Source organism: Dromiciops gliroides, chromosome X (assembly GCF_019393635.1).
Source record: "Dromiciops gliroides isolate mDroGli1 chromosome X, mDroGli1.pri, whole genome shotgun sequence".
NCBI classification, from domain to species: Eukaryota; Metazoa; Chordata; class Mammalia; order Microbiotheria; family Microbiotheriidae; genus Dromiciops; species Dromiciops gliroides.
The window spans coordinates 35,915,852-35,935,308 of NC_057867.1; the positions used below are offsets into that span (position 1 = coordinate 35,915,852).

The following is a 19,457-nucleotide window of genomic DNA, read 5'->3' on the forward strand; positions in this document are numbered from 1 at the left end:
TGCCACCTTAATGTGAGTTTCCCCCAGGGCTTTGTTCTGGTCTCTTATGTCTATCTCTATTTCTATCTCTCCTTTGTATCTCTCATTAACTTCTATGGTTTCAAGCATCATCTCTAGGTGAACCCTATATATCTAGCTCTAATCTCTCTCCTGAACTCCAGTTTCACATCTGCCTGCTGTACATCAATAATCACAAAAATGGAAAATCTATATATTCAAAAGGTAACTTAATCTCTTTCTCTCTAAATTCACCCCTCCTCAAAATCAGCTCTTTGTATTAAAGGTAAAAATTGACACCAAACTAGAAGAAAGGATAAAGATGAGAAGATTATTCATTATAAAAACTCCAGTCTGATATTTTAGAACTAACTCTAAAGACATGAGCTATGTTATTTACCATTTTGAAAAAAGTGAGACCAATATCCCCCACAACAAAGAGGTCAAACATTTCCAGAAATTGCCTTAGATACCATTTGCTGCATGGTCAAGTAGAGAGACAGGCAAGATCAACAGCCACTTAAAATATTAGTTCATTTGTAAAACATTATGAAGGATGACAATAGAATAGTAGAATTACTGCCTCACAAAATTCTGAAAAGCAGGTAAGGCAAACAAGCCTACTGAAAACTGACCCAGTTGATCCAGATCACCCCAAAGATATCTATAAATGAAACTGGAAGAACAACAAATAGATGCAAAGTGGAACAGATCTGCCAGCATTCTTACAGCAATCTATTTTAGTCATAATTGACAATGGAATTTTCATATTTGGACTATAGCAGCTTATGGTAGCATATGTGGTATGCCTCAGTACCCAATGGAAATGGAAATGGCAGAGAAAATGGAATAAGGAAGAAGTGCATGCCTTGAATAAACACATACAGATACATTCCTTAGTGAAATGAAACAACTTTAAAAGTACTCTGGGATCAATTTTTCAAGACATATCAAAGACAGAAAATTTCCAAAAGAATGTTTCATTTTAAAATTGTTGTTAGTAATAAGCCTAGAATTTGAGCTAACACTGTAGACAGACACCCAATCTACAAAGACATAAATTCACCCCAAATGGCATTCTGAGTTAGGAAGTCAACATAGAGGTGTCTGTTCCCAAATATCTGGGGGACTAAGTGGCTTTGTCACTTTGGGTTTGGATGTTTTGGTGTCACAGAAACAAAACTAGTGGACATAAAACCTGCCTATCAACTCTTCTTTCATCTTCTTCCCTTTTTTGGCAGGGCAATGAGGGTTAAGTGACTTGCCCAGGGTCACACAGCTAGTAAGTGTCAAGTGTCTCAGGCCAGATTTTAACTCAGGTCCTCCAAGGACCTGAGGATTCACCAAGGCCAGTGCTTTATTCACTGTGCCACCTAGATGTCCCATCTTTCATCTTCTTCTACCAAAACCAAAACAACCCTGGTCCCCCACAATTATCACCATAGAAAGGAAGAAAAGGAACAATCAATGCTATTTTAGGAGTTCAAATGAGCTCATGATCTAGGGAAAAAGATTTTAAAATAGACCTGATCCTAAAGAAAAATCATGCAATGGAAACCAAGAAAAGGGGCATTCAATTAAAAAGCATCAAGCATTTGGGCAGTGTTGGAAGCCATGGTTGTACTAGTGAGAATATGGAGAAGTAAGAGAGTGAGTGATGTAGATCCTTCTTTCTCTTTGTACCTCCAAAGCCCTCCCTAGTAATATTAATCATTTTACTGATAAGGAAAGGTCATCTTACCTTTGTTATTCCAGTCCTTTGCAAAGCTGGTGTACAAGGACTAGAGCTACTGCCAGAAATCACTCTACCATGGGGAGGGGAGTCATGAGGAAGGGCAAGGGTCCAATTCAAAGGTAGTTGGGCACCCTCGGGTTTCTTTATCTTAGTATTCATCTGAAAAACAAAATAGGAAAAGTGGGAATGAAGGTAAAGACATGGTGTTCCAAATAGGTTTTTACCATTCTTCTAATTTCGGTATATCTTACTTTTCTTATTCAGAAACTCAAAGAATTAAATTAGAACTGAGATAAGATGCCCTAGAAGACCAGACATCTCAGTATTAAACATACACTCTGAATTAGATACATGGGTTCATCCCTGGACTAGGACATCTGTGAGTACATAGATGATATTGATCAGAAACCAGTGTTTCTGATGTGGGACTCTGATATAGCTATGGGAGCAATGGGGTTTCTCTGCTCCAGGCCACAGACACAGTACCCTCCTCCCTAAGAGAAAGGGTACCTCCGTACTTACTAAAAATACATCTGGAAAAAGTAAAATGTTGTGTGTTGGAGGGGATGTGGGAAAACTGGGACACTAATCCACTGTTGGTGGAGTTGTGAACTGATCTAACTATTCTGGAAAATAATTTGAAACTATGCCCAAAGGGCTATAAAACTGTGCATACCCTTTGATGCAGCAATACCACTGCTAGGTTTATATCTGAAAGATATACAAAAAAGGGGAAAGGACCTATTTGTACAAAAATATTTATAGAAACTCTTTTTGTGGATCAAAGGGATGCCCATCAATTGGGAAATGGCTAAACAAGATGTGGCATATGATTGTAATGGAATATTATTGTACTATAAGAAATGACAAGCAGGATGACATCAGAAAAACCTGGAAAGACTTTTATATGAACTGATGCGAAGCGAAGTGAAAAGTACCAGGAAAAAATTGTACATAGTAACAGCAATATTGTTCAATGAAGAACTGTGAATGACTTAGCTATTTTCAGCAATACAATGATCCAAGACAATCCCAAAGGACTCATGATGAAGCATACTATCCACCTCCAGAGAAAGAACTAATATTTACTGAATACAGACTGGAGTATGCTATTTTCTCTTTAATTTTTTCTTTTATTTAGGTCTTCTTATACAAAATTACTAATATGGAAATGTTTTACATAATTACACATACATAACTTACATATGATTGCATACCACCTCAGGGAGGAGGATGGATAGAATTTGGAATCCAAAACTTTAAATAAAAATGTTTTGTTTTTTGTTTTTGTGAGGCAATTGGGGTTAAGTGACTTGCCCAGGGTCACAGAGCTAGTGTCACCTAGCTGCCTCATTTTTTAAAAAAGAAAATACATTTGATAGCCAAATCATGCCAAGCTCTACATGACACACTTCCAAGTAACTGATGGAAATTATCATCTGTCAATATAAATTTCTATCTGCCTCCCGAAGTCTATATCAGGAAGATAATACAACCCAAAACTCTGTTGTGGGGCTCCTCAGCAAAATGGACTACAGCCCTCCTATGATGTTGTAGCTTTCCCCAGTTTTGACCTCTACTGATGAAAAAATGCTAAATTCCCAAATGTTTTATCTTAAGATAGGAATCAAAGGTAAGATTGGCCTAAAACAAAGCTCTCATTCAGTGCCATGGAACATGCTCATGGTTCAGCTGAGGACCTGGTTGTAATGTCTTTCACCCCTCATAGTGAAGATTCAAAACTCACAGAATAAAGGAAACATCAATCTTATTAGAATCAACCAACAGACATTTATTAAGGGTCTAATATGTGCCAGGTGCTGTGCTAACTGTTGGGAACATAAAGACAAAAATGCTCAAGGAGCTTATAATTCTAGTGGTGGAGAAAATATTCATGCACATATATGCATATACAAAACAGATACAAGTAGGAAGTATTAACAGGTTGGGGTGCCCAGAAAAAGCTTCATGAAGAAAGTGGTGCTTGAGCTATATCTTGAAGGAAACTAGAAATCCCAAGAGGTAGAGATGAGAGTTGGAGATAGGGAATGCATTCTAGGCCCCAGGGAACAGCTAGTGCAAAGACATGAAGACATGAGACAGAAAACTCTGTGAGAGCTATAGCAAGAAAATCAGCATGGTTGTACCAAAGACTATATGGAGGAGAATGATGTATAAGAAAACTGGAAAGGTAGGAAAGGGCCAGGTTATAAAGAGCTTGAAATACCAAACAGAGGAATTTTTTATTTGATCCTGGAGTTAATAGGAAGCGATGGAGTTTATATAGTAGAGGGTAGGAGGTGACATGGTCAAACTTGAAGTTTCAAAAAATAACTTTGGCAAGTGAGTGGAGGATTATTAAAGATAGGAGAGACTTAGGTCAGGAAAACCAATCAGGAGGCTATTGCCACAGTACAGGAATGTGGTGGTAAGGGATAGCTTCAGAGTAGTGGCTATGAGTAGAGAGAAGGGGGAACATGTACAGGATATCATGGAGTTAGAGATGACAAGATTTGGCAAGTGAATGGATATGGGAAATTAAAGTATGAGAAGTTGAGAATGATACCCAGACTGTAGAACAGTCTGAGCTAGGAACAACATGCACACAACTCATGACATCAGGGATTTGAGGCTGCACATCAAGTACTGAGAAGGCAGGGTTCTATATCAAACCAAATCTTCCAAAAGCATTCTTACCATCAGTGTTTTGAAACTATCATGCTAGTCCAATTGTACATGATAACTAGCAAGGGAGTCAGGTTTTCCCAGTGAGAATCATAGATAATGAACACCTAAATGATTGCCAGGAGAGATATAGTCACCATCTGGACCAAGGAGCAGCAATTTTCTTTCTTCTAATATCTTGGTCCTTTAGCTATGTCAGCACCATGGCCAGCAGTTTGTTGGCACTTGAGATCCTGACTGACACATGGTATTGTACTAGGTCACTGCTACTTTTTGGAAACTTAACAATGACAACAATTCTCCAAAAATAAGGAAAGGAACAACCTGCAAAAATACTTCAGAGCAGTTATATTTGCCTTCTAGAGATGGAGGATTTAACTGAATGGGAAAAGAGAAGAGACAGAAATGGAGAAATAGCTAAATAAATAAAAGAAAGAAAAAATGAATCATTTAAATAAAATACAAGAACTAGGGAAAGAGTAGGCAAGCAGGAGTGGGGGAAGGGGAAACACTGTGGCAATAGATCAACATTGAAGTAGTTCAAGAAAAATTAATCACAAGGATAAAGTACTGACCTTAGTAGGAAGGGGATTTTTTTTTAAAAAGCAGCATTAATGACACAAATGGAGGAAAACACAAGCATTACCAACATAAATTTAAATATAAATGGATTAAATTATCCAATAAAATGAAAAAATGACAGAATGGATTAAAAAACTTCAGCAGCATATCACATACAAAGAACACAACTAAAAAAGTTAAGACATCAGGAATCAAAATGAGAGACACATAGACTAAAGCCCACTTTCTGAGAGGCAGGGAATCACAATTGTAGTTATTGGGAAATGTCAATAATCAAGTTTATGTTAATTATCACAGCACTCTGTAATTTGACCATACTTGCCTGCTGACTGAGTGAATTTGCTTTGCATACCTATGATCACAGACCTAAGTGAATTCTAACAGCTAGACCCAAACAGGATATGTTTTCAGTTGTTGGGGGGCAGAGACATCCTAGAACTCAGGAGTAACAGGAAGAAACTAGTGTTGGGAAGGTTATAGTGTGTCCTTGCTGAGAGAAGGTCCTACTCAGAGAGAGAGAAATGGTAACATGTTGAAGTCTGTCCCACTGAGTTGGGAAAACTCTGTCACATATGGTTTAGACATCTTAGAAGCATGGACAGGGGCAGCTAGGTGGCACAGTGGATAAAGCACTGGCCCTGGATTCAGGAGGACCTGAGTTCAAATTTGGCCTCAGACATTTGACACTTAATAGCTGTGTGACCCTGGGCAAGTCATTTAATCCTCACTGCCCTGCAAAAAACCAACCAAACAAAAAAGAAGGATGGATGGGAGAAGGTTGAGGTGGAAAAAACCTTCTGAAAATGTGACCTTTGATTGACTATTAGTGATCACCAGCAGTTTGCAGAATTCTTTACCATTCATCCATGCCCTCTTATCTATGTCTTCCCATCAATCTTCCCTAGGTAACCCATCCAATATGCCAAAGGCCTTTAGTGCAGTAGAAAGAGCACTGGCTCTGGAGTTAGAAGTCCTGGGTTCAAATCTTGCCTGTGATATTAACTACCAGTGTGACTCTGGGAAAGTCACTTCACCTCTCTATTTCCTCATCTGCAAAATGATGGAGTTGGATGAGATGGCCTGAGGTCCCTTCCAGCATTTACATCTTAGATCCTTTTGACATTTTGTGGATAGCTTTATGCATGAACAAAATTTTGCAATATATTCCACTTCTTCTACAAAGTGGATATTTATAAAATATGGGCCAGAAATCAAGATGGATAATTACCCTGACAGTTTGCTAGTCATTTCTCCTCAGGCTCTATCCACTGCAAGAGGACTGAGTAGACTAGACTGCACTATGTTTCCCCCTTCAAACATAACAAAAACCTCAAATAGTCCAACCATCCTTATCTTATTGATACTGATTAGCTCTGATGGGAGGTTTAGTAAAGAGATCCCTGTGTCCTTAACTCCACCTACTTTGCAAGACAACTTGCTTATAAGGTCCAGGCAATGTGTTGAAAATAAATATTGATTTCTAAATGAGAAAATTCATATTTTTCTAAGTCTTTCTTTAGTCAAAACCTTCCTGAGACAGAGCATGTGCTCAGCAATAAGCTATGTTTCAATCAGAATGAGATTTTCTTTTTTGTCAGGATCCATGGGCCCCGGGATTTAGGCTTATCTGTATTTATTCTGGAATCATCTATTTCAGGTTCAGGGTAGTTTTTTCAGCTGATGAACAAATCCATAATTTCTACAGAATGACCTGATAGCTGCATTAAAATCTTTGATAAAGAAAAGTTCAATATAACAGATTTAAAAAAAAAATCTAGGGCTTATGTTTATGTTATGTTAACCCCTGTCTTGCAAAAAAGTTGCTGGCTATAGGACATTACTTTTTTTTCTAGGCACTGGCTTGCCAAGTCTTTCTGTAAAAAGCATCATAGAGCTGGAAGATACCTCAAAGGTCATTGAACCCAACACCCTCTTTTTACAAAGGAGGAAACTGAGATTCAGAGAAGTGAAATGCTTTGCACAAGGTCACACAGGTAAGAGCCAGGATTCAAACCCAGGTCCTTAGAATCCAAAGCCAGCTCCATTTCCATTGCACCACACTACCTCTTGACATGCCAGGAAACAGCTGGACAAGAAATAAAATTATGCAGCTAATCATCCAGATGTTTTGGCAATCACTTATCTCTAAACCTATCCAGATGTTTAGCCGTCAAACATCTGGATGACCGCCTGTGTTTTTCACTTTTCATCCTGGTGTTTGGCATCAGATAGTCCCAGCCTAAGCCTCTTTATTTATGTTCAGGGAGTTGATTTCTCAGAAAATTGTTGACCCTGGGAAATAGATGCAAAAAAGAATATAAAGGCAGAGATGTTATGTGATGAACTCAACTGGTTACAAAATTCCCAGAAAAGATTACAGATAGAAACAAGAAAGATAATCCTGATTTTGGACAGGCAGTATTTTGTCTTAGAAATGAAAAATATCTGTGTGTATAAATACATATGTGTGTCTATATACATGTGAATATGTATATATATATGTCAAAGAACACACTGAACATATATACAGAAGTCCTTAATGCTTTTGGTTTCTTTTTCCTCCTCATTCATTCTGGTTTTGTTTTGTTTTGTTTTGTTTTGTTTTGTTTTTTGGTGAGGCAATTGGAGTTAAGTGACTTGCCCAGGGTCACACAGCTAGTAAGTGTCAAGTGTCTGAGGCCGGATTTGAACTCAGGTCCTCCTGAATCCAGGGCCGGTGCTTTATCCACTGCGCCACCTAGCTGTCCCCCTCCTCATTCATTCTGAGTTTCTTTGAGAAATAGTTAACAATCTTAAAAAAAAAACAAGAATAACAACAACTAATGTATGTAAAACACAGGTGACTTTGAACCAAGCAAGCACAGTTGATTTCTTAGGTGACTGACCAGATCTATGTGATCTGACCTAAATTTACTCTCAAGCAGGGTTAGAAAATGACTGTCACAACTAGGTGTTATTACATGAGACTAATAAGCAAACGCATCATTGAACAAGACTTCAAGGAAGATACAGTGTTCCCTTTTGGTAAAACAAACTCTTCTGCCAGCGGTTAGAATTTATAGAGCAATTATCATCATTCACTTTAAAATACTCTTTTAGTATCAGTGGGCAAGTATGTCATGGAGATTTGCTAGTGGAAGGCTTCATAGGCTTCAGCAGTGACTAAGGAAAAGAAGACAGTGACCTGGGCCCCTGATGTTGTTCAGTAATAACAAGATGAAAGCACATCATCAACATGGGACTCATACTTGTACATGGAAAGGAATCTGCACACTGACCACACTGAATTCACATCCTCTCAGCTAGTCCATTGCCCTTATGGTATTTTTGGCAAATGGTTATCTAGGCCATGCTATATTTCCTGTACACGAATAGAACCTGTTAGTGACATTATGATCTAACTGACTGGGGCTAATAGAATTTTGAACTTTAGATTTCATCTTCTTTCCATGCTACTGAGTTCCACCCTCTACCTCTGACTTAGCACCCAACCAGCTGTCTCAAGCGCCCAACTTGGGGCTCTGAAATTATGATTGCTAAGAGTTTGCAATATCTAGATACCCTCAGATCTGTCACACTACATTCTGTCCATCTGTCTTCCAGACACATACCTCCTCTCTGTTCAAATCATATAAATACTTGCCTAGAAAGTGTTCAAATCCATGGCTCCATTTGCTATCTCTGATGTTTTCTGGCCACCACTCCCCTATATGAATTATCTTCCCTCATTAAAATACGAATTCCCTGACGGAAGGGATTGTCTCAATTTTTTTTTATTTGTAGCCCTAGCACCCAGTATAGGGTCTGGAACATAACAGATACTTAATAAATGCTTGTTTCCTCCCTCCCTCTCTTCCTTCCTTTCTTCTTCCCATAAGTCTATTACTACAGACAAGAAAGAAAAATAGTGGGAAATGGCTGTGACACAGACCCTACAACAGTGGTCCTCATAGAGCATGTGCCATGAAACTCCATTCCCCAGTCTGGAACTTCCCTAGCTTCTTCTTTTTTATTTCTTTTTCCCCTAGCTTCTTCTTGTAGGTGTGCCTTCAGATTTAGCCTAGGTAGGGTCACAATAGGAGCTCAATCAGAGGAGACACAAAGCCCCTTCCTCTGCCAGGAGTCCTAGGGTAGAGGAGAGGAAGAAAAGGCAGAGGAATTTCAAGGCTGGAGTAATGGGTATGGAAGCCCAATTTCCCTAGGAACTCTTATTCTGTTGTCAATTTAAATGTTCAGTGTGTCATGATTCCTTACAGCAATGCATACTATGCAAAAAATTTTCAGAATCACTGCTTTACCATGACCTAGATACCCCAGGAGCACAACAGCTGTCTAGAAGAGATTGGGGGATGGAAATGAATTGTAGCTGTGCTCTTAGCCTTCTAAAAAGTAAAAACCAAGGTCATTTATTTTTAAAAGTCACTAAAAAGCATAGGAATAAATGAACCTTTCCTTAATATGATTTATATAAAAATAAAAGCTAACATTATTTGTAATAGAGAAAAACTAGAATCTTTTCCAGTAAAATCAGAGGTAAAGCAAGAATGTCCATTGTCATCACTATTATTTGATTTGGTTCTAGAAATGCTAGCATCAGCAGACCAGAAAAATAAACTGAGGGAATAAGCATAGGCAAAGAGGAGGCAGATATTATCAGATGATTGTTAATTTAAGTAGAAGTATAATTTTTATTATATGGATATGACTCAATCATGAAGAATTAATATTTCTTAAATTTGTCTTCCATTATTTCTAAAAATAATGTTTTATAACTGTATTTAGCTAAGTCTTGAGTGTGTCTTTAAAAAAATAGATAAAAGTATTTTATTGTTTTCCAGTTACATATAAGGATAGTTTTCAACATTTGTTTTCATGGGATTTTCAGTTCCAAATTTTTCTCCCACCCTCCCTTCCCTCCCTCCTTCCCAAGATGGAAAGCACTCTGATATAGGTTATATATGTACAGTCACATCAAAAATATCTCTGCATGAACCATCTTGTGAAAGAAGAATCAGAGCACAATGGCAAAACTTCAAAAAAGAAGGGGAAAAGCAGTTTAGTGTGTCTTGATAGGTTAATTTCCAAATACTTTATGCATTTTATAGTTTCTTTGAATAGAATTACTTTTTTTCCTTATGATGTATTTTTATTAGTAATAATAAAAAGGTTGATTATTTTTGTTACTTTATTTTGTAACCAGTTATTTTACCAAAGCTATGAAAATTAAAACAACTCTGGTTTTTAATCTCACACCCATTAGATTGGCAAAGATGGCAAAAAGTTAAATGTTGAAGAGCTTTGAGGAAGATAGGTACATTAATATACCATCACTAAAGCTGTAGGATAGTCCAAGTATTCTGGGAAAAATTTTTGAATTACATTAGAAAAGTCACTAAATAGAATAGACCCTTTCATTCAACAAGATATTTACTAGGCATATACCCTTAAAAGATCATAGACACAAGAAAAGACCTCATATACACAAAAATATTTCTAGCAGCACTCTTTGTTGGTAGCAAAGAATTGTAAACAAAGTGGGTACCTATTGGTTGGAGAATGGGTAAACACATCAAAATTTGTCTCCTTTTCACCAGAGAAGTGAAATAATATAGGTATGAAATGAGGAATATATCATCAGATGTATTGATTTCTTTTGGGTAACTGTACTTCTTTGTAATAAAGGAAAGTTCTATAGGGGAGTGGGCCAGGAATCATTGAAAAGTGATAGTTGTAGTATGAAAAGGAGTATCAATAAGACAAGTTTAAAAAATGAAAGCCAAGCAATCAGTCCATTCCATACTCCAGCTTCAAGTGGAAAATTGGAAAGAATAACTTCTAAGAGAACCAGGAAAACAAATGAACCAAGGGGAGCTAGGCAGATTTTGGCAATGCTCAGTAGAAGAAAAGACCCTTGTAACTTTTTGCAGTCATGAAAAAGTCAATCAGGAGATTAGAGAATCAATGTTCAGAAAACTGGGTGAGGGAACTGAAAAATGAATGATACTTGCTCGATTCACCATGAACTCTTTTAATATACTGTGAACCACGGTATGAGTGTTCCTGGGTTCTAACTCCACAGCTGTGTCCTACAGAAGATCCATGGTGAAGTGGACAAAACCCAGTGAGTAGAGGCACCAGGCTCTATGACTCAGAGAAGACACACACTGCTATTGGCTATCCAGGAGGAAGTTCAAGGATGGTATCATTTTAGGAGACAACATATAGATAACTAGATGCATTGCTTTATCTACATACTTAAGTTGCTGGGAAAGTTGTACCATGGAAACTAGAGCAATTTTACCTCTTTCTTTGAGCTGCTTGGGGAGGAATCTGGAGTCTTTTTCAAATCTTTTGGAGATTCTTTGTTCTGTGGCTTGTGATCATATTGTAGAAATAACAGTTGAGTTTGATCTTTGGGAAGGGTCCGATGAAATCGTTTTACCTGTGGAGCATCCTCTGGTTTTCTCTTTAAAAAAAGAGGTTAAAATGAATATGTTGAATTAACAATTCAAAAAAAAACACCAATCTTCCATCCATAGAGGCACTGTATTTCAATCCTCTAAATACTTTCCAAGTATGAAAAATTGTTCTCTACATCACTCATAAACCCCAACTTCCTGTGCTATTCAGTGAACTTTCATCTTATTCCTCAGTTTGGTTTTATAGCTGCACCAAGAGCTCTCTAAGACTGTGTTGCAAACATTTTCTACTTTCTCCTAAACCAGAAACTTGGGAGAGCTTCTACTTGCCCATCGGAAATGGGTGGTTGCTTGCCTTTTTAATACAAAGAACTTTAAGATCATCTCTGGGAACCAAGATTGGAGCAACTAGTATTGATCGAAACAAGGTGGGGGTAGGGGGAGGGAGCAAGGCTGCATACTGTGGCCAGAGCTTGAACTTGGGGATGTGGTCAGAAATTTCTACTTTGGGGCTCTCCCTTATGCTCCTCAGACCAGGATGACACTTCCCTAAATAGGTAAAAAAAAAACTACCTGGGAAATGGCTGGAGGCCACCAGTTTCTTATGAACAGCTTTCTACTCATCCTAGGTACAGAGCTGATTCAAATAGACAATCTGAAATCTGAAGGCCTGGGTTTGAGATCTGTTTTTTCCCCTTCCTAGCTGTGGGGTCTTAGTCAAATAACCTCTTGTAATTATAAGAAATAATATTTGTTGGGGCAGCTAGGTGGTGCAGTGGATAAAGCACTGGCCCTGGATTCAGGAGGACCTGAGTTCAAATCCGACCTCAGACACTTGACACTTACTAGCTGTGTGACCCTGGGCAAGTCACTTAACCCTTATTGCCCCACAAAATAAAATAATAACACAATAATAATAATAATAATAATAATAATAATAATAATAATAATAATAATAATAATAATAATAATAATACTTGTGATGCCTCCTGAAGCTGAGGCAGGCTCTCTATCCTCTACCTCATGCTATGCTGCTCCTTACTTCTGACTCATGCTGGATGTGTGATGCTGGGCAAGTCACTCGACCTTTCAGTGTCCTAGGTAGCCCTCAAAGGCTAACTTGCATTGGTAGAGAGAGTTCACCACTGGAAGCCCCCTACACTGCCTGAAGCAAGGGGTCTTAACCTTTTTGGGACTGTGAACTCTTTCGGTAGTCTGAGGAAGTCTACAGACTCTTTCTCTGAACAATATTTGAAATCATAAAAAATACGAAGGCTAGACAATGAAACCAATTACATGGGAATATATTTGTCAAAATAAAAATTTTTTAAAAACAGCACAAGCAACCAAGTTCATGGACCCCTGGCTAAGGGCCCCATCTTTAGAGGCCTACTTCAAGATGAAATCACCAGACTTCAAAAACCAAACCAGAATGAACCAAAAATCTACTTCCTAGGGTAATTGTGAAGATCAAATGAGAGCAAGTATGTAAAGTGATCTGTTATCAAGAGGGGCTATAGAAATGTCAGCAAGCTGGGCTCCCTCTCTACTTTGCTACTGCTAGGGGTAATTATCAGCTATAACTTCAATTTTAAGTAGATTTTCTATCCAGACATATAGCTTCTTTGTACAATGGTCTTCCCAGATTCAGTAGTTTATTTGGGTCTATTATATCCACCTTACTAAGTACAAGTCACTATATTTATTTCTAGAGCACACAATTTGGATCGACTGTCTCCAATTTCAGCTGGTGTTATTTTCTGGGTGATTCTTTTACACACTGCTTTTGTGGTTTCCTGTTTCCTGTGGCTTGTCAGTGGCTGCCGGAAAGTACCAACTTGCCCATGAAGTCTCAGCAGGAGGCCTGCCTTTTTAGTGCCACCAAAGAAACAGAACACACGTTATAAGAACTCAGAAAAAGTTAGATTCTGCAAGCCAAGGAGGTAATTAGGTGGTTTGACTTAGGGTCAGGAAGATCTGAGGTTGAACACTGTCCCCAGACGCTTGCTAGCTAGCTGTGTGACATGGAGCAAATCATTTCACCTCAATTTTCTCCTCTGTAGAATGAGAAGGTTGGACTCAATAGACTCCTTCTAGCTCTAGATCCAAGATGCTATTTGTAATCAGGGATAAGCCACTTCTCCTTCCTGGGCCTCAGTTTCCTTGTCTATAAAATGAAGGGTTTGGACTTGATGCCCTTCCAGCTTGAGGTCTAAGATCCTATGTATGACCTTGAATCAATCACTTCATATCCCTGGGTCTCAGTTTCTTCCTCTGTAAAATGACAGGGTTGGATTAGATAGCCTCTAGAATTGTTCACTTCCTACTCTAGAGCTACGTGTGACTTTGGGTAAGTCACTTCCCTGCCTCTGGGTTTCAATTTCCTTATTTACACAAACGAGGACTAGATGACCTCTAAGGTCCCTTCAGGTTTTAAATCCATCATCTCATGGTTAAATTCTCATTTAATAGATGAGAAACTGACTTAGAAAGGTACAATGACTTGCCCTACCTAGGTCATGCGGCTAGTTTAGAGCAGAGGTGGGACTTGAACTTAGATTTTCTGACTCCAAGTCCAGTGCACTCTGTTGTATCATCTTACCTTTCTAGTGATAAACTCCAGACTAAATACCAAATCAAAGCCAAATTAGAAAAGAAATCTAGTAAAGTTCTGAATAACTAGAACGCCACCAAAGCAACATCACCAGTGTCCCAAGCCCTTGGTTAAAGGGAATTTGTTTCTGATTTGAATTTTGAGAGAAAACTACCCATGCCAACAGTATACTAGCTCACATCAAGGATTTCGTCAAAGAACATCTTTCAAGGAATGGCCTGGGCTGAGGACAGGTTTAGGCCAATAGCCACCGATATTCTATAATCATGAGCAATGTTCAGAGTTATGGCTCTGAGGTCCTGCAAAAACCTCCATCAGCCTTTTCATTTAATTACTGTCGACAAACTCACTTTCTTTAAATATTGATGTATTTCTTTCAATATTGATGTATACTGGACTTAGGGAAGCAGAGCATGGGGATCGGACTTTTAAAAAAAGATTTGCAACAAGAAAGTGACACAAATATTTTTTTTGGGGGGGTAACCCTTAGTTATCCAGGAAGTTCCATGACCTACAACCTAGCACCCCTTGTTGCCTACTACTGGAGTTAAGCAGGATTTTGTGGTACTTGGAAGATCAGAAAGAATTTATTTGTACATATGCATTCAACCAGGACCATGAAACATATTATTTATTTTATTTATTAAAACATATTCTTTAAACTGGAAGCTCTGGTTATGTAGCATACATTCCTACAATCACTTGAACAAAATGTAGCTTTAAAAGTTCTCCTCAGGCTCTCTGCTCATGGTCTCCCATCTCCATTTCCTCTAGGCCTCACTCCCTTTAAACCTCCTCTTCGGGGCAGCTAGGTGGCGCAGTGGGTAAAGTACCAGCCCTGGATTCAGGAGGACCTGAGTTCAAATCCAGCCTCAGACACTTGACACTTACTAGCTGTGTGACCCTGGGCAAGTCACTTAACCCCCATTGCCCTGCAAAAAACAAAACAAAACAAAAAAAACAACCCTCCTCTTCCTTCTAACTGTAAACTCCGGTCGTTCCCTACGACCCTATTCTCTTAGTACATTGCCCTGATCTGGCCTCACTTTGCTCTCTTGCCTGGACCCTGTAGTTGACCCATTTAATCGCACCCTGGATATTAAGGGTAGAGCCAGAGTACATGTAGCCTAGAGTTCTGTTTTGTTTCTCAGCGGCCCACTTATACAGCAAGGCCAATAATGGGGACCTGTTATAAGGAGTCTAGGCAGATTCTGTGCTGCCAAGAATATCTGCATGCCAAGTTCCTGAACTCCCTAGAGTCCCTATAAGGGAAAACTGAATGACTGGAAGGGCACAAGGAAATCTAGCACAAAGGATGTGAGTGACAACAGTCACTTGCCAACCAAGTAGCTTAAACAAGATGCCTGGGATAAAAGTTCCCAACACTTACTTACTCTAATTCTTTTGAGTACTCTCTGCTTCTCTTGGATTATAGCTATTTCTATTGGTCACCAGTGTGAAATGGTAGCTAGAAAAGACAATGTGAGCTTAGACTACATTCAGAGAGGCACTATGACTGGAACTAAAGTGGAGGAACTCTCACTGTACTATATGTTCTAGCACCGGTCAGGCCATGTCTAAAATACTCCTATTTAGTTCTGAGCATTACATTTTAAGAGGACATTGACAAACCAGAGAGTGTCCACAGAAGGGCAACCAAGATGGTAAAGAACCTGAAAATCATACCATATGAAGATGGGTTGAAGGACACTTAACCTAGAGAATAGAATATAGCATATCCTGTACATTTAATATATGGTAGCTGTCTTGGCTATCTTTCTAACAATAAGAACCATTTAAAGATAAAGCAAAATAAATTTATAGAGAGCTTGATAAGAAACCCAATTAAGAAAACTCATTTCTAGGGCATTTGATGATGAAGTTCGAAGGAATGCAATAAAAAAAAGAATAGAAAAGATCTGTAAAAATGTTTATAACAAACTCTTTTCCCTTTCAATGACAGTGGAGCTACCACATTTGGCTGCTAACGTGACAGTCCTAAATCAGCTATAGGAGGCAATAGGAAATGGCACTAAAGAAGAAAAATGGGAAGAGCAGCTATACTAGACCAAGTCAACATACAAAGGTGGTCTGTGTTAGAGGTGACACAATTTCAAGAAATTTTCATCTGAAAGAGGGAAAAGCACAAAAGCTTTGGGGAAAAAAATCTGCCACCAAAAAAGCAACTAGGAAAAGAATAACTCCTAATATATATGTATACTCTTTCATATTTACAAAATTTTATGCAAATAATATACTTATGCATCAAGGGCACCTAGATTTGACATGGGGAATAGACAAAAACCAACTCTTACATCCTCCAGTTTCTTCTGCTCTTTCTGTTGCTCCTTGTCTTTCTGCGACTCGGTCAGGACTGGATCCTTGGACTTATCCTGGTCTTTGAGTTGCTGCTGCTGTTGCTTTGGTTGCAGCTGTGTCTGGTAATGAACAGGCTGCTGTGGACGCTGTTTCACCTGCTGATGTGCCAACTGCTGTGGAAGCTGCTGGGCTGATTGCTGAGACTGGTGAGATGGTGATAGGTGATGAGGAGGCTGTTTTGACTGGCGATGGCCCAGTTGCTGACCTGGTTGGATCACTGGGTGATAGGCCTTTGGTGGAAGCTGAACATGGTGGAGCACTACCTTTGGTGGTATCTGCACTTGGTGGAGGACCACCTTTTGTGGCTGCTGCGCCTGGTGATGAGGCGGCACCTTTGGTGGCTGCTGCGCCTGGTGATGGGGTGGCACCCTTGGTGGCTGCTGATGGGGTGGCACCTTTGGTGGATGCTGTGCCTGGTAATGGAGTGAGACCTTTGGTGGCTGCTGCAGCTGGTGATGGGCCATTTGCTTTGACAGCAGAAAGTGATGGCCTGACACATGTCCTGACTGGTGATGTAGATGGTGATAGGCTAGATGCTTTGGTAGCAGTTGTGTATGGTGATGATTGGGCTTTGGTGGAAAATGCAGCCAGTGATGGTCTGGAGATGGTGATACCTGCTGTGTCTGGTGGCGGGCCTTTGGCAGCTGCAGTCCGTGCTTTGGCAGCTGCAGTCCATGCTTTGGTGGCTGCTGTCCCTGCTTTGGTAGCTGCTGTCCCTGCTTTGGTAGCTGCTGTCCCTGCTTTGGTGGCTGCTGTCCCTGCTTTGGTGGCTGCTGCTCCAGCTTTGATGGCTGCTGTCCATGCTTTGGTGGCTGCTGCTCCTGCTTTGGTGGCTGCTGTCCATGGTTTGGTGGCTGCGGTTCCTGCTTTGGTGGCTGTGGTTCCTGCTTTGGTGGCTGCTGTCCATGCTTTGGTGGCTGTGGTTCCTGCTTTGGTGGCTGCTGTCCATGGTTTGGTGGCTGCTGCTCCTGCTTAGGCACCTGCAGCTCCTGCTTTGGTGGCTGTTGTTCCTGCTTTGGTGGTTGCTGTTCCTGCTTAAGCCCCTGTGGTTCCTGCTTTGGTGGCTGCGGTTCCTGGTGATGCTCTGGTTGCTGTGGCAGTTGCAGCTTTGGCAGTACTGGAGGTTGTTTCTGAGGCTTTGGCAGTAGCTCTGGTACCTGTTTCTCCTGCTGCAGACCTTCTTGCTCTTGCTGCAGATCTGGCTGCCCCTGCTGTGAAGTTTGATGCTCCTGCTGCAATAATTGCGGCTTTGGTGGTGCCTGAGGTTGTTTCTGAGGCTTTGGTGGTAGTTCTGGTGCCTGTTTCTCCTGCTGTAGGTCTTGCTGCTCCTGTAGCGGTGGTTGCAGCTTTGGCAGTACTGGAAGTTGTTTCTGAGGCTTAGGTGGTAGCTCTGGTGCCTGTTTTTCCTTCTGTAGATCTTGCTGCTCCTGCTGCAGATTTTTCTGTTCCTGCTGCAGATCTTGCTGCTCCTGCTGCAGATTTTTCTGTTCCTGCTGCAGATCTTGCTGCTCCTTTTTCAGATCTTGCTGCTCCTTCTGCAGATCTTGCTGCTCCTTCTGCAGATCTTGTTGCTCCTTCTGCAGATCTTGCTGCTCCTGCTGCAGATCTTGCTGCTCCTGCTGCAGATTTTTCTGTTTCTGCTGCAGATCTTGCTGCTCCTGCTGCAGATTTTTCTGTTCTTGCTGCAGATCTTGCTGTTCCTTCTGCAGATCCTGTTGCTGCTGTAGATTTTTCTGCTCCTGCTCCAAACGTTGCCACATCATTTGCTGCTGCTGCTGCTGTTCTCGCCTCAGTTGTTGCTGTTTTGAAAATGGGTTTTTCTTATTTTCCTGCTGCAGTCTGAGAAACTCTCTTCGGAGGGTGGATTCACCAGGAAGGTTTACTATGGAGCTGAAGGAGAAGACAGCCGCATGGGTGATTGATCACTTATACAATTAAAACTGAGTATGATCAAGTCTTTTAGGGGACCTATTTTACTCCAGAGGATAATTCTCTTCAGTAACCAAGCTAAAACTCTTCTCCCTTAAACTTACCTCTAGAAATGACAGTTTCCTTCCTCATTCCCTTGATTACTGAGCCTCAATGGAAGACAATCAAAGACCCGATGGTTCCAGATCCCTTTGCCATCTTACCAGGAACTTAAAGAGGCCAGAGATAGTAAGGAAGAACCCTCCCCAATGGTTCTCTACCTTCCCCACTAACTTTGCGAACCCAGGGCTGTTCACTAGTAGACCCAGCACCATTGCTGCCTGGGAAGTCCATAAGTATACAATGTTATCTCCTGCAGTATTTGGCTGGTCAAGCTCACCTGGGCTCTCCTTGGTCTTCATTTAACTCCTCTTCCTCCTCCTCCTCTTCTTCACCTTCGCTTCCACTGTATTCATATTCAGTTTCATCTAAAAGGAGAGAAAGGGTGTGAATGGATCAGGGGAAAAACATGTTCCTGGGAAAATTGTCCCTTTTGACTCGGCATCAATCTACCAATTGATTTCGGTAGATTTCAACCAGAAAATCTACCTATTACAGAATGTAGGAGCCAGAAGGCACTTTTGAAATCACCTTCATTTTTATGCATGAGGGAGCAAAATCCAGAGAGAAAACTCGCCCAAAGCTACACAGGCAGTAAGCAAGTCACACAGTCAGGATCTGAACATAGGTCTTTTGAAATCAGATTCATTTGCTCTTTCTAGATAGCCAATTGAGGTGTGAACCAGGTTCAAAGGAGAGGAAGGTACCTTCCAAGACACCAGGCATAATTTTGATTGGGAGCCCTGTGTTCTTCTAGCACTTAGGAAATAATTTCTATTCTGCTCAGCACTCTGAAGAAAGGCATAGCATTCTTGGCCCACTTGCACTGGGGAGACCCACATAAGAATGCTAAAGGACAGACCAGAGAGCTTCCATACTCACTGGACCTAAGGGACCAATTCAGTTAATGTCTAGTGGCCTACAGTTAGTCACTCTCCTGTCTGGGCAGAAATTCCCTTCAGACTTTCTTCGACTTCAGGAAGGAAGAGAATTTGGAGTTTGTGCCAACCAGTGTAAC

The 19,457-nt window shown here is 40.3% G+C and overlaps 1 protein-coding gene across 1 annotated transcript in view; it reads right to left on the reverse strand.

The window, feature by feature from the left end:
• Positions 1–19,457, reverse strand: part of NRK (Nik related kinase) — a 237,945-nt gene that overhangs the window by 73,585 nt on the left and 144,903 nt on the right. The window contains exons 11-13 of the mRNA XM_043974630.1: positions 18,720–18,807; positions 17,710–18,301; positions 16,348–17,445 (exon numbers count right to left, since the gene is read on the reverse strand). Coding sequence (XP_043830565.1) covers positions 16,348–17,445; positions 17,710–18,301; positions 18,720–18,807 — 1,778 coding nt within the window. The remainder of the gene's footprint in view (positions 1–16,347; positions 17,446–17,709; positions 18,302–18,719; positions 18,808–19,457) is intronic.